Source organism: Tyto alba, unplaced genomic scaffold (assembly GCF_018691265.1).
Source record: "Tyto alba isolate M040663 unplaced genomic scaffold, T.alba_DEE_v4.0 Super-Scaffold_9, whole genome shotgun sequence".
Lineage (NCBI taxonomy): Eukaryota > Metazoa > Chordata > Aves > Strigiformes > Tytonidae > Tyto > Tyto alba.
In genome coordinates, this window is record NW_024881330.1 from 43,095,046 (window position 1) to 43,120,369 (window position 25,324).

The 25,324-nt window shown below is 36.8% G+C and overlaps 1 protein-coding gene across 4 annotated transcripts in view; it reads left to right on the top strand.

Moving 5' to 3' along the window:
• The window catches only part of ATP6V1H (ATPase H+ transporting V1 subunit H), a 60,527-nt gene extending 35,845 nt beyond the window's left edge, over positions 1 to 24,682 (top strand). For all 4 annotated transcript variants that reach the window (XM_032987457.2, XM_032987454.2, XM_032987455.2 and 1 more), the window contains exons 9-14: positions 1,246 to 1,438; positions 3,124 to 3,302; positions 4,099 to 4,224; positions 6,614 to 6,715; positions 11,165 to 11,278; positions 23,258 to 24,682. In XM_032987457.2, coding sequence (XP_032843348.1) covers positions 1,246 to 1,438; positions 3,124 to 3,302; positions 4,099 to 4,224; positions 6,614 to 6,715; positions 11,165 to 11,278; positions 23,258 to 23,318 — 775 coding nt within the window. In that variant the 3' untranslated portion in view covers positions 23,319 to 24,682. The remainder of the gene's footprint in view (positions 1 to 1,245; positions 1,439 to 3,123; positions 3,303 to 4,098; positions 4,225 to 6,613; positions 6,716 to 11,164; positions 11,279 to 23,257) is intronic.
• The last annotated feature ends 642 nt before the right edge of the window (positions 24,683 to 25,324 follow it).

A 25,324-nucleotide genomic window follows, 5' to 3' on the forward strand; every position in this document is an offset into this window, starting at 1 on the left:
ATGATTTTGAAAGTAGATTTTTTTTTTTAATTGGTTTAGGTTTTTTTGGATTAGATCTGTAAATTGCTTATTAAATTTTCAAAACTTCAGCTGAGCAGAGCTTCTGTGTGATTTGTTCTTGGAAATCTTGTGATATTATTTTTTCTCTAGCAATGCTTTGTATTTCTGTGATGTGTTATATCTATAGGCTGTTTTCTGGGAACTCACCTGGTAAGTAATGACTACTTCAGCTCATTTCAGACACTCTCATGGAGAGATACAATTAAGGGAACAAGTTCAATTTTTGTAGATTTTGTTCTGTTGGTTTACTCCTTCTCTTTCTTGACTCTGAGGGACTAGCTATATGTTTATCTTTTGCCTAGAATGACAAATGATGCTCTAAACATGACAGTAGAAAGAGTCTTGGTACAGTACCACATCAGTTCACATGGGAAAAACTCCTTATGGCTGTAAATGTCATGGTTTGAGCCTGGTCGGCAGCCAACCACCACACAGCCACTCACTCACCCTTCCCCCCCACACACCTGGGAATGGGGGAGGGAATTGGAGGGGTAAAGGGAGACTCGCAGGTTGAGATAGAAACAGTTTAATAATGGTAATAAAACAAGAACAATGACAGTAATAGAAAATATAAACGGGCAATGCACAATGCAATTGCTCACCACCCGCTGACCAATACCCACGGTTAGCGATCCCGAAACACCAAGATCCTGGAAGCAAGAGAGAGAGCCCCCCATCCCGACCACCCCTCCTCTATATAGTGAGCATGACGTTCCATGATATGGAATATTTCATTGGCCAATTTGGGTCTGGTGCTCTGACCGTGCTCCCTCCCTGCTTCTTGTGCACGGGCAGGATGTGGGGAATCAGTCCTTGAAATCTCCGTAGCAGCTGAAAACATCAGTGTGCTATCAGCATTCTTCTCATACCAAACGCAATGCTAAATCCAAAACACAGCACTATTCTAGTTACCAAAAAGGAACATTAACTCTATTCTAGCCCAAAGCAGGACACAAGGCTAAGGAGCAAATAACAGTATCTTTAAAAGATGACTTTCTGAACAGGCTGCTTGTACAATGATAAATACTGGTGCAGCATACTGTGAAGCATGTGTTGTATACTCATTCTCAACAGCTCTTTCCAATAAGTTCCTGTTAACCATTTCTTTTAATGTTTTTGGGTGGATCAATGCGATCTATGAAGTCATTATTTAAAAATTAAATATATACTGTATTGATTTTTCAGTATCATGGGGGTCTTAAGCAACAAATGTGGCTTCCAGCTCCAGTATCAGATGATTTTCTGTGTGTGGCTGCTGGCATTTAGCCCTCAAATGTGTGAATATCTCCGTCGGTATAATATTGTTCCAGTGCTGTCGGATATTCTTCAAGAATCTGTCAAGGAGAAAGTAACGAGAATCATCCTTGCAGCATTTCGGGTAAGTGTTTGTTGACTGTAGTCGCACTGTGCTTCTCTCTCAAATGAGTAGGTCTCAAATGTTGCTGATGCATAGCTGTTTCTGCAAAACTGTATTAGTAAACTGGATTGAAAACTTAATTCTCTTTTTTTTTTTTTTTTTTTTTTTATCTTTTGTGAACTGAGTTTTGCTACAGGTAATAGACATACTATTACAAGTAATAGATGTCTGTTATTCAATGTTGTCTTAAAATAAGGTTGACTAAAAAAAAAAGCTGTGTTAACACAGGCACTAGTGATCTTCCTTCTTTAGTTCAGGATTATTTTTTCTACTGGTACCAGTGTAAAACGCTGTAGTTACTGTTAAATTTTGCCTGATGAAGCTTTAATTTAAAAATATTATTTTAAACACACATATGTTTGTCCAGCTGGCTGATTTAGAAATTATTTTTATCTACTAGTCCAAAAATCTTCTCTTGGTGGCTCTGTCAAGGTGAATAAGAATATCCATGTAAGAGTCGGTAGTTGACTTACTGTGTCCACATTACCTGAAAATCACTGGTCCTATATAAGGTAATCTGGAATAACTGAGGCTTGATGTTTTCACTGTGAGAGTGTCAATTTATGTTCATGAAAGCTAATTGTTCAGTTCTTATACTGAAATAGAAATGGAGTTTTTTTGCATATTAAAGCTAATTGTATGTAGCCATTAAAAGCAGTAATATGACTTATTTTCACTATGCGTGTTTTAACATTTATTTACAGTGTTCTGCCTTACTATCTAATATGATGACTGGTATCTTAGAAACCCTGGGTGTAATGGTTCTGTGACATGAATAACAGTGATGCAGTCGAATTCCTTCTATATGGTTTCATTGCATATTTCTGGTAGATGTTAAGGCTATTTATATGAACACATGTTCTGCTTCAGGACTTTGTCTTTTATATGGAGTTCATGTTTTCAGCTTTATCAGAAAGTGCAGGTGGCTAGCTCTGAACAACATAATTTGAAGCTGATTAAATTGAGTAGAAATGTAATGAATAAATGATGTTGGAACTTGACTATTACATTCTGTGCTTGTAATTCCAGTCTTACCAACAAGCTTTTGTTTGAACAAAAATGTCTAGTTGGAATATTTCCAAATTCAAAAGAAGTTGATTTTATCCAGATGGTAACTCATGAGTTGGAAAAATGACTTTAGGTTGTTTTTGTTTCATGGTGTTTTTTTTCCTTGTGTGTTGGTCTTTTTTTTTTTTTTTTTTTTTAAGGCTTTCCTGTTTAATACTATTACTGCACAGAAAGCTAAAATGATAATCCCAGATAAAAGTAGTTGTGACCTAAAAAAAGTAACCTAAAAAGTGACCTAAACTTGAATATAGTGGTGGTTGTGCTTTTCAGTACATACGATTGCATTACTTTGACCTTGCAAGACAAAGCCTTTTTTTTTTTAAGTTCCCCTTCATCTGCTGTAGTGGTATGTATGAATACTACTCTTGTAGAAAGGTCAGTCCTAGGCAATTTATGCTACTAAAGGTATATGTAAAGCAGCCACTGTGTACTTTACTTCTGTGGAGAGATTATTTCAGGAATTGGTCAATTCTATCACTTAAGAATTTAAGAATTTCAGAATTTCTTAAACATACCACTTTGAAACAAAGTAGTCTGTTCTTAAAACAAACAAAATAAATACATTTTAACTTTCCTAGAATTTTTTAGAGAAATCTACGGAGAGAGAAACTCGCCAAGAATATGCTCTTGCCATGATTCAGTGTAAAGTTTTAAAACAACTAGAGAATTTGGATCAGCAGAAATATGATGATGAAGACATAAGTGAAGATATCAAATTTCTGCTGGACAAGCTTGGTGAAAGCGTGCAGGACCTTAGGTATGTTTTATAGTGTGAACTTTAAATAAATGCAAGTATATGAACATTGGTAAAACTTTTTTCTTTTTGAAGGCTAAATAATATACAGAATTATGATACTTAAATGTTAGTTGATAAGATAGAATATACAAAGGTGCTGGTTATATATAAAAGTTTCCTATTCTAAGTGAGTATTTACATGCTGAACAGAAAGTAAATCTTCACTTTTGGATATGCGATCTTTGTAACTGATAAATTGTTGAAGGGCTTCAGAGGGATCTTATAGGTTCCAGTTTAAGTTGAAGACTACCCAGTTAGATTACATTTTGCTGTTCAGATTAACTCAAGATTTTGCTAGTATTTAGCTAGTTCTTGCTCTTGTGTATAAATTGAACTGCATATTGTAGTCCATCTCAAAGGTTTAATTGGATGAAAGGCAGGGACTGGGATTCTTGGTTCGGGAAGTTAAAACCTAGAAAACAGGAAAAACAGCCAATAAAATTCCCAGATGCAGTGGTTGTGTGGCTTGGGTTTTTCCTCCTTTTTTTTTTTTGTCTTCAATAATTGTGTTTTGGGGTGGATGGAGGGGTCTGTCTGAAAACAAATTTTTATCTTACCTTTCATGCCTTTCCTTATTTTTAAAGCGTTGAACTCTGAGATGAGGAACAGCTCTCAAGCTCTTCAGAGAGCTGACTTCCAAATGTGTCACAGCAAGTTGTGCTCTAGCTTTGTCTTGCTAGGGACAGACTTGGGCGTGCCCTTCAACTCTGTTCATTGAACCTTAGGCAGTATTTCATTTAGGTCATTTGTGTTGCAGCTCCTTTGATGAGTACAGTTCTGAGCTCAAGTCAGGAAGACTGGAGTGGAGTCCTGTACACAAGTCTGAGAAGTTTTGGCGGGAGAATGCTGTAAGACTAAATGAGAAGAATTATGAACTACTCAAGTAAGTTTTCAGGTCTTGAATCACATAATTCTTTAATACTTTCTGTGTTTAACTGAACATGTATCTAATACAGGTTTTACATTTCAACACGAAGTAATGTCTAGAGCAAAACCAAGTCAGAATATCTTGATACTTTTAGAATGTATGGTCCTTACTCATGTACGGTTCATTTTGTTCAAATGCAAAATTGTTTATTTGCTTTTACTGGTCAGAATGTATTGATGATTATAGAGGGAATATCTCTTGTTTAACTTGCATGCAAATTTGTGCCATTGACTCTTTTCATGCTTTCACTTGAAAAACAGCTATACTAATTGATATAATTAAGCATGTTTTTACCCATACCTTAGTCTTTGTTTTGTGTTTGTGTGGTGGTGTTGATCTGAGTAATGAAACTCCTGTCTTGAATACCTGGGGGCTGAAAGTTGTGTACTTTTCCATGGAAAATCTGACTTGCTGCATTATTTTGCAGTCTTTGGACTGTGTTTTGGTGTACATAGATGGTTAGGTGAAGTGAAGCTGAAGCTCATCTTTCCTTTTGGACTCAAGGACTTATTTGCTAGCTTCTGAAAGTATGTACTGAGAAGATGTCTATGTCTTAAATAGCTTGTAGCAGCTCTTAGTTGTTTAACTGCATTGTCATTAATTGATAATATGTAGTGTTCTTCCTGTTCAGTATTTGCTCACAAGTGTCAGATGTAACAGAAATCAGGAGCTCAGGTGGAGCATGAACAAGCTGGTTCTGAGCTTTACGTGCATTGTAGTCTGCCCTGAACCATCACCAAAACAAGCTTGACAAATTTGTCCCTGAGGAATATTGCTAAAAACGTAGGATTATAGAATTAAAAATTTTAGATGCTGCCAATTGTGACATGAAGTTGATGTTGAGGCTTAGTATTTCCTGTAGCAATTGCAATGTTTTGCTGTATTCATCTCTTCTGATTCTGGGACTGTTAGGTAAATTTATTGTACTTGTGGTGCCACAAAGACAGTGATCTGCAGTAGTTCCTTTAAAAAAACCCCCTCTGATAACCAAGCAAAAAACCAACTAGCCCTCCATTAATGGGGTGGGCTTTCTGGCCTTTAGGGAGGCAGTGGCTGTGGTAATTTAATTTTACCAGAATGTTAGTTTTTTTAATTCCAATTGAATTTTTAATTCATTTAACTGTTTCAACTTGTTACTAATTTCCTGTGATTAGAACATGTTTGGCGTCTCACTAAGTTTAGATGAATTTAATTTTCTCACGACCTGTATATTTAACCCTTTAAACTTATGACACAGATATGAAGGTTATGCACTAATAATTTTTTTCCCCTTCCTCATTACTGACTAGAGAGCAGTGTTACTGGCAGCTGTTTTCCACTAAAACTGATTAAACTACTTAATATTGTCTGCGCTTTTGAATTAAGAGTTGAGAAACTGCTTTCTAACTCTTACAGCTCTGTATTTCTGTTCCTGCTAACAAAGTAACTAATATGTGAAATTAGAGTCATTTACAAGATACAGCTTTCATCATCTTAGTCTTTGAGTTTGGACAGAACTGTTTTTTCAACCACAACAGCTGATTTGAATGAGTGATGTTTTTTAGATAAAGTTGGTTGGTCATGAACCCAGGCAAAGTTCAGAGTTGAACACACCAAAGAACTTGGTGTGCTGCTTTGTTCTCAACTGCTAGGATGCCTTTTAGTTTTTCAATGACTATGTGTAACAGTGTTCTGCATAAAATTCTGCCCTTTTTGTCCTTCTAGCCTGCATTGAGCAAGGCAACTGTTGTTAGGTGAGGGGAGGAACAGAGTTGGGGAAAGGCTGATAGACAGCAGGCTTGTCATACCCCCCTTGCTGTGTCACAAGCAACATGGCCTTATTGGTTTCTGAATCCATAGAGCAGAATCCTGGCTGTGGGAGCTGGGAACAGCATGCAAGCAAGACTGGGGTCTGTTGTATAACAGAAACAGCAACATCTGTTGGCCTTGTGTAAGCTTTATGTTTGTGTCCCACCCTTGTCCTAGTCTATTAATATTTATATGTTTGGTTAGTACAGCTTATCTTGAACTCAAAACTGTTGGTCTGGAAGCCAGGGTATAAAAAAGGAGATACTTTGTAAACCTTGGTTATAGGTATTTGTAGATGTGGATCACTAAACTCACTCTAGTGAATGCTTTTAATAATTTTGTTAAATAAGACAGGATCTCCATTGTTTTACGTGCCACTGCACTTTTGGGAAAAGTTCTATTCTAGCTTTGCTGTTTGGGTGACTTGTAAAGCATTTTTATGGCTACAGGCTTTGTTATTTTAAGTTACCAGTGATTTAAAACAACAAATAAAACCCAACAAAAACAAAACCCCAAACTGAAACCTGGGACTTTATTGTTTCAAATCCTTTCCTAGAATCCTGACAAAACTTCTGGAGGTTTCTGATGACCCACAAGTGCTGGCTGTAGCTGCTCATGATGTGGGAGAATATGTACGACACTATCCCCGTGGGAAACGGTAAGAAAAATACCAATTTGTTGTTACTCGAGATAAACTAGAGTATATACTTTGCCTGTGGCTTTTTTGCTTATTTATATTAAAATACCCTACATAGGGATTGCAGGTTATACTTAAGTTTAATTCCCTGGGAAGGTGAGAAAACACAAACTAGATCAGATGAGAAAATACAAACTGGACCTTTGATTTAATGTATTTCAGTGTCTCTTAACAGTGAAGAGAATCTATGTCTAAAGAAGCCTCAAATAAATTGTTCAGACTAAAGCAGAAGACATGCAACAGAAGAAATTAGAAAAGCTACCAGTAATTTAATCAGAATATCATTTTTAGTCTTTGTTATGACTTCTGGACTATAATTATTGGATTTACAGTAGGGATGGACTGTTTCAACAATGATTAGGTCTATTTTGTGGTTTAGGACTACCGAGACAAGATTTTTCTCACAAACAATTGCTATTGTAATTTCAGTGATGTTAGCACAGATTCAATTAGCAGTCTTCTATTTTAGCATGTTTTATTTAACTACACAAATACACATTTCAGTGAAAGTGTTAATGTTTATTGTAAACCCGAATTCCTGTCAAAATATACAGACAGACATTGCTATATTTTCTTGCTGGTTTTGTTTTAAAAGCATGTGATCAAAGATATGTTTGCTGAATAATTGCATCTCTAAGGTAGAGGGACCACTGAGACAGAAAGGGGACTTTGATTTTTGCAGGAGCCATGCTCATCGGTCACCCAAAGGAACATGTGACTTCATTTTTGCAGCAAAGAAATGGTCTATTTCTGGTTTCTGCACAGGGTTTAATGGGGAAGGTGAGAATGGTCTTCTAGGCTTGTTGAGAATTTTGTGAACACTTCCTGTGCAGGGTGCTATCTCGACAGTAGTAGAATCACAAACAACAGACTGAAACTTCATGCCATGTATATGCTAGAAAAAGATTTATTCACTCTAGAAAGGCTCACAGCCTTTGTAGTCTTGTAAGCAGCTTGAACTGAAGATATTTTTAGATTATTGGAACAAATTAACTGTTTTCTAGGTCCACTAAGAAAGGTCAGAGGTGCTCAGTGTGTACCACTCGTACTGAGCAGTACTGTATATTTACTAATTAGTTCCTGTGCCTTCCAAAAGAGATTTATGACAACTGGTATTTGAAGGGGAGGCAAGATATCCTCCAGTAAGGTGGAAGCTCATACTGCTGCCTGAAAGTGGCAAAACTGAAGGACTAATACTGGTTGCCCCTGCTTTGAGTTGTCCTTTGTCTGAAACCATTTTATTAGGCATTTGCCATAATCTTTAAACAGATTGCACACATCTACCCAAGTGTGGCATAATGCTTGGGCTAGTATGGCCATGCAGTTGCTGAACCAAAGCTATGAAGTCGGATGAGTGGATAAACAGGACCTGTATCTCTGTAGTTGGAAAATGTACTGCTGATGGGACCACAGCTCCACTCAGTTCTCAGGCTGTTAAACCTATTCAGAAGTGTGTTAGCCTTCAAAAGGAGTGGCCATCCACAAATAACAAGTGTCTTAAATACTATTCTAACCCACATTCTTATGTCAAATTCTAGTACTTTAGCTGCTTTCTGCTTTCGGACTTGACTTATTTAGCTTTAGTAAACTAAAATGCCTCAAATTCTTTCTTTTAAAGAATTTATTTTGTAATCTAGTGTATTCTTACTAAGTATGACTTCAGCAATTTTAGGACTAAAATCTTAAAATGCCTAAGGACTGTGTGTCTGTTCCCACATAATAGTCCATTTTTTACCATGGTGTTTTTTGATACATAGCTGTTTACTGCTCCCACACCCTGCTGGCATTTCACACTCTCATTGTATGACTCACTTTGAGAATGGATGCTATTCATTGATTTAGAAGAATAAGAGAATTCAAATGTCTTAAATATTTTTGTTTTCTGTAAGTGTTTATCCTCAACTCTTACCCAGATTGTCCTTCAGCCTTTGAAGGTTGTAGATGTTGAGTTACAGTTCTACTTAACCTTTCCCTTTGTCTGACAAAAGAAAATGTTTGTTAAACTAAATACTACATTTTTGCTTGGCTGTTCTTTAATTTTTTCAGCCTAAATCATTTTAAGTTGCCTTTAAAATTGCACATTCTGGACAAAATTCTCAAGGCAATAGCACTGTGGGCTTCTAATGAGCCTCAGCAACATGTATTTTCTGGCAACATAACAGCAGAAATAAAGTACAGCATTGGTCTTTTCTGTCACTGAAAATAAATGCAGGCTAACCATCAGCCTCCAGTACAACTTCCATGTGGCCCAAGGGTTATGGATACTAGATCTGTAGCGTGGATTTTATATTAATATTTTCTGCTATAACAGTCTAAACTGCTCTCATTTGTTTTCATACAATCACAGAATGGATTGGGTTGGAAGGGACCTGAAAGATCATTTAGCCTTCATCTTCTGTTTCCTCTTTTCTCCCTTTAAAGGGGTCATGTTAAAATCTGTCTCTTCAGAATCCAGAAACTTGTTTGAATTGCCACTGTGTTGGCTTAGTGCAGTGTTACTGTGGGGAACAGTCCCTGCAGTAGAGGTACACATACTGTAACTGGCCCACTGGGCTCTATTACTGCTGTAAAGTAAGCAGAAGTTGAGGAGAAGGAAAACAGAACTTCAAGTAGTGTTTTGAGCAGGTTTTGAACTCAAAGGAATGGGATTCACTGTGAACCTTCCTCACAGTTGCTTGCATTTTGGTCTAAAACATGTGGCTGGGAAATAATTTGTACCAGTCGGCAGTGTTATGCAAGAATGATAATGCTGTTCTTTGATTCTTCATATTCTCAGCAGTAATTTCAGTGATGCATTTAATCTGAAATACTTTATTACCTTTTGTGATTATAGGATTTTAACTTTTCATTTTGATTCTTGCATGTTCCTAGCATAAGGAAGATTTGAGTATAAAGCCTTTTTTACCTCCTTTCAATTCATGAAAATTCAATGTTTAAGTCCTATAATGAGGAAAGAATTCTTGTTTGTATTTTGTAGTCTTGTCTCTGTGTGCAGTGGTTTTATATTTAACTCATGATTAAAAATGTGAGGCAGCCTAAGGTAGGCATAAAGGTTTTTTTGAATCTGTTACATTACTAATAACTTCTGGAATTCTTGGCAAGGATTTTACAGATTAAAACAATTGAACTTTTCTGAATGCATTCCTGTTGTATGAAACATCCTTAAATGCTTTAATGTTGTTGGGAAATAATATTCCCTGTGTTCTCCAGGTTGTTTTTGACTGAGGCATAAAATAAAATGATAAATTCTCTTTTTCATCTCCACGCTGTATCTTTATACCTGTTCTGCACTTTACAAAAATGTGTTGTGTTGTGCAGCAATAATGCATTCATTTGGCCATGAAAAGAGCAGTAATAAAAGCAGAGAGCTAATGCAAGTTTAGAGTGGCAGGATAGCATCAGGTTAAGAGTAATGCAAATGATAGCCTCTTCACAGGATATTGTATTTAACTACTCAGTGATCTGTGAGAGAACCAATGTAAAAAAACATGTGCAAGTCAGTGAGTAATCAGTTTATATATTCCTTGCAAATTCTCTCTAAACTTACTTTGTTATGACAGAACAAAACACTGCATGTAGAGTCATCTGGTTAGTGACACTTTTTCAGGTTTTAAGTGTGTTGCCTTCCATTTTTTAAACAAAATGATATATTCATGACGTGATACAAAGTTTCATCAGTATTTTGCGTGGGGTTTGATATAGCTATTAAAAAAGCTATCTATGGCTGATTACTGTGGTGAAGTTTGTAGTGAAGAATGCAGCTCAAGCATATAGTTTTTCCAGAAATTGTAACTTAGCAGCCAGTTCTGCATCTTGTGCAAGAATAGCTGTGACTCTAGTACAAAAAGCACTATGAGGAGTCCCAGGTGCGTGTTTTAATAGGTGTTGATGTCATTACAAGCATTTTTTTTCTGGATTAGGCAGTGCTGGACTGAATTGGGGTTTTATTCTTGCAAAAAAATGGAGTGACCTGGTTATCCTCAATTTATGGAGGGAAGGGTACTACCTCCTCCTAAATAATAATGTACCCTGCTAACCCTTTCAAAGCAATATTGAGTTCTTTAGCAAGCTAGGCAAATAACCCTCTCTGAAAAGGGCTCCTTCCTTGATTGTTGTCTATTTCAAAATTTATGGAAGTAGGTAGTGGGTAGCAAACGGTTCAGTACAAACATTTTCTGATGTTGTGAATTCTTAAATAAAAAAAATAAAATTCAGTATGTATTATGAGAGATATGCATTTGCAACATGTCAAATAAGATGTGTATGTTAGAAAGTATTTATTTCCAAAGTTGCATAATATTTATTTTAATAACTTAACCTCTTAATGCCTTGAACATGAAGTGGTTGGGTAGAATAGCCACTCAGAAACTGAAATAATGTCAAATAAACTGCTCCCCTCCTCTCTTTCAGAGTGATCGAGCAACTTGGTGGTAAACAGCTGGTAATGAACCACATGCATCATGAAGACCAACAAGTTCGTTATAATGCACTATTGGCTGTGCAGAAGCTGATGGTTCACAACTGGTATGTGAAGATTATTTAACATACTACTAACAATAAGAAATACTAGCAATGGAGAGAATATTCAAGGCAGTAGATTTCTTTATGGGGGAAATAACATTTTTATGTGATAAGACTGCAGTTGTTAAATGATAGAGCAATATGATGCTGATGTGTAAGATCTTAGCTAGTTTTTCTGTATATTTTGGTTGCAGTTGAATTGAGTATCTTCACCTGACATGACTGAATGCCACATGAGTAATTCACTCAAACAGTATATTTTAACTTATTTGAACTGCTTAATATTCAATATGAGCTGTAATTTTAGGTCTGTGCTTGTTCAAGTACATAATTGGCAGTTGCTCTGCAAAGTCTGTGCCTAACCATTCTTTTGCATTGTTGTTCTTTGCTTTAGTCCTTTCCCCTACTCTAGATTGTTCTGTTGCCATTTTAGCGGGTGCAAGTACAATTTTTCTTGAGCTCCTGGAGTGACAGAAGCTTGTGGGCTGGTTGGTTAGTTGAAAATCACTTGCTGGTGTCTCTTTCGTGAATTGCTGAGAATAGCATTTGAAGTGAGGTTTTTCTTTCATTGTTTGTTGTCTATTTCTCTAATAAAGCTCCAAAAACCCTGAAGTCCTGGCATGTTCTGCCACAGAATTTACTGGTGGGTGACTCTGCCTTTCAAACAGAGCACAGGACCTTTATAGTGCAGCGTTGAAGGTCTCAAGTCCTGAAAAACTTCAGTGTTCACCCAACAACTTTGTGTAACTTGCCAAACTAATTAGGTATGCTAAGCATAAAGCATGGAGAGATAAAAATACTAATTAGGAATTCTTAATCTGATTATTAATTATGGTTTCACCGAAGCTCATATTTCCAACTTGGCACCGCCTTAGAGAAAGATAAAATGCAACAGTACATCTGAGTACGTAGGAACATAGATGTTGAGATACAAACAACTGATTTAATTTTGAACTTAAACAACCTTTTATTTCTGAAAAGCTTGGTGTTTGGAAGTACCTATAATTTCTGTCAGTTTTCTTGCTTCTGATGCAATGCTATCTTTTTAAAAGGCTGAGTGGTGATAATGCTAACAGTGTGAAAGTGGTAGGGGAACAACGTTTATCAAGCACATTCTGACAGGTTCTTAGTCACTTACTTGCTGAAGAAGACAAGCTAGCAAGGCTGACAGAAAGCTCCTGTCACCTCTCCCTGCAGTGTATCTTCTGTAAAACAAAGCTAGTTTTCCCCCTTCTGAAGAATATGCATTTTAACTCTCATGCCTGTTACATTAAGTTTATCCTGCTTCTTTCTTCTTTCATACTATGGGAACCTTCTATAGCAGAGAAATGCTTAGATATTTAAATAACCTACTATGACAAACCTAAAGTTAATATTCTCCATCTGTAAGGAGGACTACAGTAAATAACATTGAATTTCTGAGTGTGTGGAGATGGGAGACTAAATGTGTGGTCATATGCAACCTAATTTTGGGTCATTAATGTATATTATGCTTCACTCTGCTCCTCAGTTTGGTGATATGCTGCTTTTCTCACTATGCTGTTCTAATACATTTGAAGCATTCTGAATGTTATAAACCAGCTATAGCTACATAGAAATTACAGTATAGAAGGCTTAGTTACTGAATTTACCTTCTGCAGGAGGGACTGGTCTTATTTTGTGCATGTTCTGATGTCTTGAAAATTTGATAATAAAAGTATAAAACTCTAGTCTTTCTCTCCAGCACAAACTTCACTGGTAGTAAAAGTTTTCCTGGATGCCTAACCTAGTTTTTTTTTGTTGTTTTTTTTTTTTTTTTTTTTGTTTTTTTTTAACTTAAGCCTCTGAGACACATTGTTCTGGGTTTGTATTTGCCAAGGTAGTGTTCCCTCTGGAATGGACATCAGATAGCTTGAACTAAGGAAATGGCACATCATTTGTATGTGGAAAGGTAGATCTGTCTTTGTATAGATCTGGCTTTTGATGTGTGTCAGGGAGCTCTTCTGTTTCATAGCTTGTATGGGGAGAAGAGAGAGCAGAGTCCCCTGACTGCTGCACAGTGCAGTTCAAGTGCCTACTTAGCTTTGCTTTGTCATAAGATGAATTACTTGGCAACTTCAAGGTTTTGCTTACCTTGCTCTTCAGAGCTGGGGAAACAATAACCATTATTTTCTGTTCCTTCAGTGTGTTTTGGAATTCCAGTTATTTCACTCAAAATAATTGTTTTTAACCTTGAATTTAACTGGCATGGCACAACTCTGCATTACTGTCTGTGACATACGGGTGACAGGTAGTCAGGGTCTTCTTAGATCTAGAGGCTGACCGAGAGAAGGACTAGAAAAGGCTTGCTCAGCCTGGCTGAGGCTTGATGTAAGTGCTGTGCATGGAGAAGCAGAGCAAGGAAAACTTGTGGTACCTGAACTGAAGGAGTGTCACTGTGCACCTGAAGTGGCATTCTGCTTAAAACACAGCTGTATCATTAGACTGCTAATAACTCAACTTGGAGGCAATTAACTCCTAAGTAATTTGAATAGTTCATTATAGGTGGCTCAACTGGCTTTTCCTTAGGGATTTTTAAGTCAGGGATAAATGGGGGGAAATCAGACTGTCAGGCATTCTGTTAAATGGTGAATCTAGATTGGCAAAAGCAGTAACTGCTGTCAGCTTTCCAAATGAGGTAAGTTCAGGTGAGATATTCTAGTTATATTTGCATGTTAAATGATCATGCACTTGATGAAGCAGGGAGCAAAGGTATCTTTTTAGCATCACTTAATGTCTTTAAATGGTAATTAATCCTGTGTTTTAATCTTATTTGAGCTGTATTAGTTGAGGCACCCCCTGCTGATGGTAACAACCTGTTAGTGGCAGATGGTGAAGTTCGGCATGGCAATGATGGTGCAGATTTTTTTTGTGCGTCCTGCTCAATTTGTGCTTTAACTATGTATGAAAAACACCATCTCCTTATTCCTCGTCTTTGCTGGTGTTTAAAGGCAATATCCAACTGGACCTTTTCAATATTAGGAACTGGTTTTAGGAACCTAGTCTGGTTGGCACAATGTTTTTAATGATTTGATTTTTTTAAAGTCTGCATCTAAGTTCTAAACTGACAATGCTTACATGTATCACTTTAAAGAAACCCAGTATGTTAATCTCTAAAGATGAAGCACATGCCTTTCATGTGCTTCATGGCAGAACATTTTTCTGAACTTCAGGGGTGGGATGTTGTGACTAAAAGCACCCACAGTTAGAAGCCCTGATTCTTTCTATGAACAATGGAGAGAAGCAGGTTGTTTTTCAGGGCAGTGCAGAGCAGCTTCAGTGCCTGAAGCTGAGCAGTGGGAGTAATCATCTGTCTTTGATTTGTGAACCTATAGACTCCTGGTTTCATTCTAAAGGGGCTAATTCCAACCTTCTACTACTTCACTAAAATAAGAACCAGGTGAAGAGCTAGGTGAATTCTAGATGTTCTGCATTTAATGTGTAATTTATTTATGACCTTACTGGTCATCTAGAATGTAGTGCATTAGTTTCCACCGCTTGCTTGTCTTCTAGCTGGATTAGGCCCAGGAAAGTTTGCTTGTGACTCATGTAGTAAGTGCCGCATATTGCTTTTATTCTTGCTTTGTTAGCAGCAGTGCTGTTGGGAGTTGGGGACCAGAGGTCAGAAATAAAAGAGAATTGTTACAATATTCAGTCTAGCTGATATGCAGAGATGGATCACGTGTGCTCTTTGTTCATACAAATGTAAAGTAAAATGCAGTGGCTTAACCTCTGTAGCTCAAATATTCAGTATTTGTGCAAGTGCTACTGAAACCATAGTGGATCTGATTGCAAACTTGATTATTTTTCCTCTGGCTGAGTCAGGGTAATGGCAGAACTCATAGCATCTTTTGGCAGTTGCTCCCATTGACTAAACTACTGGACTGCGTTGCCTCACCTTTCTGCTTATGCCGGAGTAGGGAGCTGCTGTTAGGGAGGGATTACACCTCTTCCCTCTGGGCTCAGATATGATGCCTTATCTCCCCAGGGTCCTTTGGCCTGTGCAGGCTCTGAGCTGTAAACTTCCTTTAAACCGACAGACTTTTAGAATAAACTACTATTCAGTGAATTGACACCGACATGGAGAGTATGTTGGCAGGTGCTACACAATGGGAGCTACAATGCATCATTGATGCAGAATCAAGTATGGTATTGGAAGTAAAATTAATAAACAGCATACTGAATGAAGCAACAAATTTAGATAAGTTTTGAATATGCAACAGATTCATACATGATTTTCAGAGTGCACATCCCAGACAAAATCACTTGCTTTCTTTTAAAATGTCTAGTTATGCAGAGAAACATTAAAATATCTGAAACTGCATAGGATATATTTAGAAGCCATTGTTCTATAGAATTATCATTGAATATTCAGAATTTGTCACTATTCTTTGGTATAAACTTTGTTCTCCAAAGCCCATATATCTCCTAAGATAGCTTCTGTACCATGCTTGCTTTTGGCAGAGAGAAGTACAAGGTGTAATGATAGTTAACTGGCAGACAAAAAGTTTGCCCTGCCCCCTCAACTACCCCCATGCCTTTTTTTTTTTTTCCCCCCTGTCCCAACACTCAGATGTGTAATGCTTAATAGACTGTGTTTCTGATAAAAAATAATATTTTTAAGAGGACGGTTCCTAGCAAGTTAGGCAAAAATCCGATTAGTTTTAGACACACTTGATATCCAGTATAAGTGCTCCATCTTTTTATTTGAACATAAATACGTATTCTTGTAAAGCTTCATTCTATACAGGTAGGGACTGCGGTTTGTATTGTGCATATGCTCTTTGGGATTTCACACTGTGATCATGTTTTTTCTCATGAGATCTGTACTCTTTGTAAAACACGCTTTAATATTTCTAGAGCTTCTGTTAATGTGGAACAAATATTTTGCAAATATTGAACATCCTGCTCAGTTTGTATTTTATTTTTTCAAAGTAATCGTTCATTTTCATGTCCTGTGCTGAAAAACATGTCTCTGAAGAAGTACCTTTTGATAGTTTAACTTCTGATTAGTGTTACTTCGAAGCTTTGATTTCCTGATAGGAAAATTCAGTTAAACATGATCTGTGTCAGTCATTCTGAAATGTGCAAATTTAAGGCTCTTAAGTGTTGAAAGCATTTTGCTTACTGTTCATTGTGGCAATCGAATCTTCTGATTAAATATAAAGCCACTTTCAAACCAAGCTGCATGGTTTAGTCAAGTTGGTTCTTTTTAATTCATACAATGGCTCTGTCTAAGTGTTAGCTCATAGCATATCTTGTAAGTGAAAAATGACTTATACCTTGTCTCCCTAATAGAAGGGCGTCTATTGAATTGAATTTCATAGTTTTTTTCTTTTAAAATCCATTAAAATGTTTGAGTAATAGTCTTGTAATAGGAGTTCATAGATCTGCTGTTTCTTTATAGCTCACATGTAAAGTTGGGAACTGGAAGTCTAGAATTACTCTTCCAAAAAATGGACAAAACCCTCTCTGAAGGGTAACTGCTGAGTGAAAAGGAGGTTCTTGCAGTGTCTCAGTCTGAAGACACATAGTAATTTTGCATCTCACATCATAAACATCATAAGGAGGGCTATAAACCATGCTATTTAATAATGTTTTCAGTAATCAGGAGATAATCTGTAGATTGTCTATTAAATGATTGCATTCAGCTGCAGACAGGCTCCATTTGAGAAAAAAAAAAAAGTAAATACAAAAACCCCAACAATTTTCACGTAATGTTTATAATCCCTCTGCTCAACCATTCAGGCTGTTTAGTTTTAGTGTGCACATCAGAATGTTGAACGCCGCTTTACTGTGAATAATTAATGTGGAAAAGTGTCCTAGGTGCTGTTCACCTGAACAGTTTACTTTTGTTGTACCTGTTTGCGTTAAGTGGAGTCTGTTACATGAAATATTGAGGATTGCAAAGATTTTTGCAATATCTCCTCTCTCTTGAGATCCAAGGCCACATGTGTAGGTCAAGGAGATATATGATGAAAATCACCATGGTTTCACTGAAAAAAAAGAGAATTTATAAAAACTACAATTTGATGATATGGTGGAGGCCCAAACTGGTCAAAGTAGCTTTGATTCTGTTGGATACATTTGTTTCTTCTTTTTGTTGTTTGTTCTGGCTTTCCTTCACCACTATTTATGGTCTGCATTGGTATGATAGGCAAATACTTTATAATCTTTGGCATTTTCTTGAAATACTTCATATTGCATTAATCCACTGAGACAAAAGAAAATTGTGTTCAGCAAAGAAGTGACAGAAGAGAATCTGTGGAGTTATTTTTGCAGCAGCGTAACACAAGATGAATGCTTTCAAGGGACAGTTTAGCCTTCTTAGGGTTGGCAATACATCAGCTGTGTCATTCGAATATCTATTTGTGAAGCCATAATAAATTACTAAAACTGGTCTGTATCTTTCACCAAATTCAGGTTATTAAACCCAGAGTGAAAGTGCAATGTAAAGGTGGCAAAACTGTTCTATCTGTTCAAACTATTCTATCTGCTGCCTGTCCTGTGAACTTGTTTGTTTAACTATTTGTCATACCTTTATGATTTGTCTGTAACAGTGTGTGTTGTCAATGTCTTTTGAGTGGCTTAAGTCATGTGGCACACTTTTTATTGTAGCTTTATTACACTTCTGTACTCTTACATAATAGGAAGAATTTCTTTGGAACTAGCTTTTCAATTTTACTTTCAAAAGCTTGGGGCTTGAGGTTTACGTTTAGATAAAGAAAAATAAAATAAATCTTTTCACATTGTTCTTTGTCAAAGGAAAGTATTCTGCCTCTTAGGAACCTCCGTCTGATAAAACAAACTAGAAATTACAGATGTTCAAGACCATCAAATATTTTTTGAATAACTTGATTCTTTAATAAATTGGAAGCAAGATTTAAAACGTTGTTAGAAAAGAGAGAATATGAAAATTTCACCCTTCCTTTCTTCTATGCTTCATCTACTTTTCTTCCTTTGCCTGCTAAAAGGAAGAATTTTCAATTTTCTTTAAGGGACAGGTAAATCTAACTGCACTGCAATTTGGAGTACTACTAAAAAAGCAGTACTACTTAAACTGCAAGGCTTGTTTCTTTTAGCACATGGTCTCTAGAAATCTGTTGTACGTACCTTAAAACTTTTCCGTCTGTTATAGGTTGTTTGTTGTTAAGAGTGGTCCTTTACTCAATCTGGAAATCAATACAAAATTTTCAGGTAGGGTCTTGTGCCAGTTTGCAATTATCTCATTCCATGCATACTGAATATGGTGGCTTAGGTGTTGGATTAGTTCCTTGTGCCTTTTCCTAAATGACCTTTAAGCATTTATTGTAATAACAATGACACTTAATCATATCTCAGCTTGAGGGTGTCAGTGTCTCTTGTATGCCAACAAAACCAATTAAATTAAATTGAATGAAGCAACAAATTTGAATAAGGATTTGAGATACAACAAATTAATGTATTCACCTCTAAGTTTCCTTTTCTTCTTGGAAAAAGCACTTTGGATACAGCAGAAAACGTGTGTTTAAAGATAGGCCTGAAAAAGGGGAGATTGCTAGTGTGGAAGGAATCTCACTTGGCTCTTCTAATATGAATGAAAAGACTAATTTGCAAATGGAAATTACTTATGCCTCAGCATCAGACTTCTGAATGACCAAGGAAGTGAAAAAATGGGGTGTTCCAAGTTTTGTTGATCTGAGCTTTAGTTGAGAAGTGGAGGATTTTGTAGTTACTCTCAAAAGTGATGTACTACATTTACATGTTTTGACACTTTTCTGCAGCATAGAGGTAATATTATACGCTCTGTAAATTTATACTGAATCAGTTGTTTCACATTTGAATGCATTTAGATGTAAATGCAAGCTTGTCTGGACCAGCTTCATCTGCTTTGCCATAAGGATGGGTTTATGTTGAGGGAAGTCAGAAGGGTGCTAAAACTGACCTTTATAAAGGTCTTTCTGTTCCAGTCTGAGGAAAATGGTAAAAGTGGAACTGTTTGTTCCAAAGAGCTAAACTTGCAAATTTGAACTTCCAAGATACTTGGGCCTTTGCTCAATGAACTTTACATCTTGATTATTAATGCTGGAGGATGAACTGCCTTCTTGTTCCATGTTGCATGTTTTCTAATGCTGATTCCATGTTAGTGCTACTAGGAACTGTTGCAAGGTACCTTAAAAATTATCCATGGAGTTCACCTGTACAATCCCAGCATGGGGAGTATACCAAAATGATGTGCTTAATTGCAAGTCTGACTATGTGTGAGAGCCCGGACTTTTCCAGATGTTTATTGACTTGAGGGAGCATAATTAAGCATGTGGTAACTTTTCTTCCCTTCTGTAAAGTAGTTAAGGAATGAAGCACTATATGTAAACATGTTCAATATTACTGCACTACTGGTACATAGAATTTCATTTCCCTTCACCCCTTTAAATAATTTAAAAGAAAAGTGCTCCTTATGTAACAGCTGGACAGCTGGTGTATTTGTGTTGAGACAATGTTTACTATTTCTGACTGTCTTTTGAAGTATTATATACAACAGTACAATGCCTACTCAAGGTAAAAGGCCGCTTTCTAGTGGAAAGAATTGGTGACTGAATTTGTTGTTCATCAGGACAGTATTTTGCTCTTTTTCCCCATCTTGGTGCCTTGAATTTTGTATACCTTGTAGAACACATTGAGAGACACTCTTCAGATCTACTTGGCCTGGTTAGAAGGGAAAGATGGTATTAATGGTAAGATTGTGTGTTGAAAGACAATGGGTTATGTAGGCCCCAAGGCTTAGCTATGTCAAATTTTATCAGGTTATGTTTTGTCTTAGTCTATAATATGAGCTGATCAGGCATCCATGAATCTCTGCCAGTAGTGACCACACTTATATGTCATATACTTTTGCTTCTGAGTTTAACCATTTTAGAAACTTGATGTACTTGCAAAATACCAACCACAGTGTTTTTGTTATGGTAAAGGTGTCTTCTTCTGAAGTTATGAAGGAAGGACTAACAAAATAAATTTAAAATAGGATGAAGTGGTCCAATTCATGGGTTTATAGCTTGTAATTTTAAAAATCAAGTCTAATACTTCATTACTTTCCATTGTAGCATGCGTCTCTAATCTGTCAAATGCTGCTTTGAATACTTTGTGAACTGATTTGTTATCTTGGTGACAAGATCTATCCTTCTTTCATCGTACATGTTCTTATAGTGCAATGTGTTGAATGCTTTCATTTTTAAAGGTAATTTTAATTTTACAGGCTAAACAGTAATTCTAAAATCCCAGTTTTTCCTCTTAAGATTTGACTAAGTAACAGTACAGCATAAATAAAAAAAAAAAAAATTTAGACACTTGACTTGTAACAGCATGGTGATGGACACATACGTCCAACTTAGATGTGAAGATTGAAGCTTACAGTGTTACTTGACCTCCTGAGGTGATTAAGTACCAGCATATAAAAAAATACACTTGAACCTTCCCATCCTTTTAGTATGTATTTTAACAGACACTCACGGTAGCTTGAGTTTTAGTGGAAGATGGGAGGAAGAAGTGATCAATGGCATGGCAGAATAACCTATCAGTCTGCTGTCCTGTGGATGCACATTAAAGCTTCATATCCAGAGGCTGCCTAAATCCCTCCTGTTGATCTCTTACTAATCCCTGTCATCATCCGGCATAGACCATGCAAGAACTTGTCCTAGGTTAACCAGTGGCACTCCATTGGAAATGGTAACCAAATAGAAAATTAACTGGTACTTGTAGCAGCAGGTGTGACAAGATTTTTGCATTTCAGTGGCCCTTGGTGGTGGCTAAAGAAATGATGGGGTAGGGACAGTATGGGGTTTTCACCTGGGTTTGCAGCATGGAAGTGTAGAGCAGTAACTGCAGGTACTCATTCTGTATGGGGAAACAGGATAAGAACTTTTCCTTGTCCTTGGACTTTAACTTCACACCTGCAAATGAATGACTGAAATAAAAGGTTTTTATAGGGAAGGTACTGTACTATCTACTGTATGTTCTTAGAAGTTGAGTATGTCTATTAAGGCACTAGGTACCTACCAAATAGGCTACTGCTCTGCCTTCTCAGAGATTTTTGCTAAATATCCTGTACTGTGGCTGGATTTTAGTAAGCCTTGAGCATGCACCTGAATCAGTGTAAGCTATGCAACAGTTGTACTGTTACAGATTGTTAGCTAGATTGATATTCCTACTTCTAAGTAATTACATAGGAATTTCATATTCAAAATGATTCATGTGTGCTTTAAGAATAAATAACGTTGCAGGCTTGTGATGCTGTGAGCAGAGCCATGTATGCAGTAAGTGTCAGTTGCTTTCAAAGCTGCATGTCAGACAAGAAATACTAGAATCTGTACATGCATATAGGCATGAAACAAGGACAAAAAACACTTAGGGAACAGGAGGGGGTTTGCTGAGTTTGGAAGCCCTTCCATAGTTTCTGGCTGTGCTTTTGGATGGCTGTCAAAATTTATTTTGGTGGTACAACTTTGAGTCCTGCAAAACCACAAGAGAGCAGCTCATTTCCTTCTTTGCCATCAGGAGTCTCTACTTTGAGGGCAGTAACCTACTGGTTATGACGAAGAGTCATACCTACTGAGTGCAGCCCGAGCATTAAAATAGTGTGAATGTGCAGCAACACCTGATAAAGCTGTGAAGGAAGGTGCTAAATCATAACGTATGGCTCAGCATACAAATTATGTGTTACTTTATTTTCTAGTGAAGTTTGAAGTTAACATTATACTTTATAGGAATTTTGCTTTTCTAGATACTTAGCTTTAAAACTGAGAAAAGTGCTGTTGAATGATACAGTTGTGATGCTAATCTTCATTGTGCAGTAGAAATCCTAATGCATAGGGACTAGCTGTTCAACAGGACAGTAAACTGAAAACCGTTTTTTGAAATAAGAAGAATAAGATTTGCAATAAGAACTGATCTCTCTTTTTTTAAAAAAAAATAAAGCAAAAATGCATACTGTTGAGGTTTTGCCTTTTTTTTTTTTTTCTTTTTTTCAAAAAGGCTTTATTCTGAACATTGTTTCTCTGAACTGCTTGTAATGTTTAACCTGTGTAGGTTGAAATACCTGTGTAGTGAGAGAAACTGTGGTGTTAAGTGTACAGTCAGCAATGGAAAAAACGCCTACGTTTCACAGGTCCTGAAACCTCTCATTCCACTGATACAGTGGTGCAATTATTGAAGTTTATTTTCTGTAACAAGAAACAAGACAGATATTACTGGTAGACCTGTTCCAGCTTCTTTGTAGTTCTGTGAGGTGTTGATCTGCTTTCAACAGCAGCCAGTGAAAATTTGGAACATTCAGAAGAATTATGCAGTATTTTTCCATAAATTTAGATATTGTTGCTCAGGCAAATGCTAAGAATTTGGGGGGTGTGTGTTCCCGTGATGAGAGGACAGGTATAAAATAAGTGACAGTGTGCTTCAAAACAGAGGTGAAGAAAATGCTTTAAAGAAAGTGTTGGTATACAGTGAGCCTGGCTTGAATATCTTTTACTTCAACTTGAACATATAGTTCTTAAGTCAATGTCTATTTTGCTAGACTGTGGGCTAAATGGCCAGGATGTCCATCAGTATTAGTTGTGCTTATGCAGCTGGGTCATAGGAAGAGATCCTTTTAAATACTGTGCCACAGCTTCTAAGGTGTATATGCAGCAAGCAAAATCCGTGGGCTTGGTGAGTGTTCTGTAACAGTTGCCAGTACTAGATACTGCCAAGGGGCTTTTTCTTTTTGCAGACAGTTTTGTTGATACTTGGTTTGTACCTCATTTTGAGAGGGATAGATGATGCATACCTAAGCTTAGGTACAATTATAGTAGGTCCAGCTGACTACCTACAGTGGGCATTATTTGAAGGAATAATTCTAAACGTAAAGCTTTTTCCTCTTTCTCTACTTCATACTGCTGTCCTACTCCCCACTCTCCAGAATGTTTCTCAATCCAATTTTTTGTTGTATTTCAGGGAATACCTTGGAAAGCAGTTGCAGTCAGAACAACCTCAAACGGCCACCGCACGGAGCTAAACAATTCCGTCAGTTCATGTTTATAACTACAGTATGTCTTTAATATCAAGGAAACACTGAAATCATCCCATGTTCTTTGCCTGATACTAGTGCACAAACTTTCCAGCTTTCCTCCAGTGTTGTTGGCTTAGTAAAAACTCGTTTGTTCAACTAGTTCTGATGATTATGCCTCTTGGCTTCCTGTTATATTCTGAATGTATATGAGGAAGTGTTGCTAAAATATTGTGTTTGTTTTATGTATTTATTCTCATAATAAAGAATATTATTAAAGGATAATCATTCCATGTTATAATTAGCCTAGAAGAATTGTTCTCATCTTTTAGTGGGTTATCAGGGTTGTCACCTTCCAGGAAAAACAAGTAGTGCCTGTATGTCTCCAGACAAAGTAATAAAGATATTCTGTAGGAAATGCAGCAGCCTGAGAAATGTTGATTAACAGTCCTAAAATACATACCAAGTCTCAAAATAGTGTTAAAATTGTATATAAAAGCAAATGTATGGAGTTTTTTGGGGTGGGGTGCTCCTCTCTTGTTAGAGACTACATTAAAAAATCTGGATGTGAGAAGAGGAAAAGAAAAAAAACATTCCTCTAATGAAAATTGATCCACTTAAGATTATTAGTCAAGCTGTGTAATGTCAGTGTTAAGGCTGTAGATCAGAGATCAAGTTGTGTGGTTTTTTTTTTTTTTTAATAACAAATGTGCAGTAACGAATGAACTTGGAATTTCCTGGCATGTTTTTGTTATTGAAATACTTGTAAATGTTAGGGTTCTGGTGTCATTCTAAAATCTATTGTATTTCCTTTATATTAGCTAAATAATTTGGCTAACAATCTTTTCTGTATTTTGTAGCTCCTGATAGTAAAAAAGATGTATGCATCAATAAATCAAAGATGATATTGGATTGACATGTGAAAACAGTCTTGTTGCATATAGAAGAGCTTGGCTCCAGGAACTTGCAACACTAAGCAGTTAATATTCTTTAGTTCATTTTTAGAATGGAAGAAAAAAAAGATGAGGGAACAAGACATAATCTCGTTGGTTGTCTGGTGTGGTCCAAGTCTCTGAGGAAGTTTAGGGTACTTTGTCATCAAGTCAAAAAAGAAAATTTGGAAAACTTTTCTTACATTGTCTGGATTTTCATTATATATAACTAAAATTTGACCACTGTTCCAAGGGAGAGAGAAGACTTTTATGGGATGACAGTTTGTGATGATTTCTTATCTTGCTTAATTAAAATTGGATTGTGTAGATTAATGACTGTTGCTTACTTCTGCATATAGGAGGCATAAGCTTTGACACTGAAGTTCATATCATGGAGATAGATGCTGAAGCCTGAAAAGAATTAAACTGACTTTAGCTGGAGTGGGGGTTATCTGCATGGTTCTTCTCTCAGTGCTGCACGTTGCCATAGTGATGAGGAATACTGGTGGTGTGAAAAGCTGTTGGGAGAACAAGTGTGCACCTACACTGCCAGTTTTATCTTGGGTCAGTTGAATGCTCTTGGAATAAATCTGAGTCTTCCCTGCTTTTCACACTTCAATTTGCATCACATGATGGTGTCAGCGCATGAATGGGGTTCTTCTCTGATAAAGCTAAACTGCAGGACATACACTCTGTGTGTCTTGGCTACTTGGCAAGTGTTCAGTCCACTGGACCAGCTAAGATTTTACTTGAAGTATGGCCCTTTGAAATGCACGCAGAGTGAAAACTGGATTCTTAGTGCCAAACGTCTTGCTCTACAAGTCAGATTCTTGTGTCACACTTCTTGCTGATGTAAGCATAACCTAAGACTTATCTTGAAGATGCTGTAAAAGGTTGATCCTGTGGTTACAGCTGTAATGTTGGGCACAAGAACCATGACAGAGCATTAATGGGGAAGGAATATACCTCCACCTTCAAAACCAGAAGTGTTCCTCTTTTGAATGGTACACTGAAGGATGGCTTGGTAAGGGATTTGGGTGGGTTTGAGTTGTATGAGTAAAAATTACGATGGCAACTGTCCTA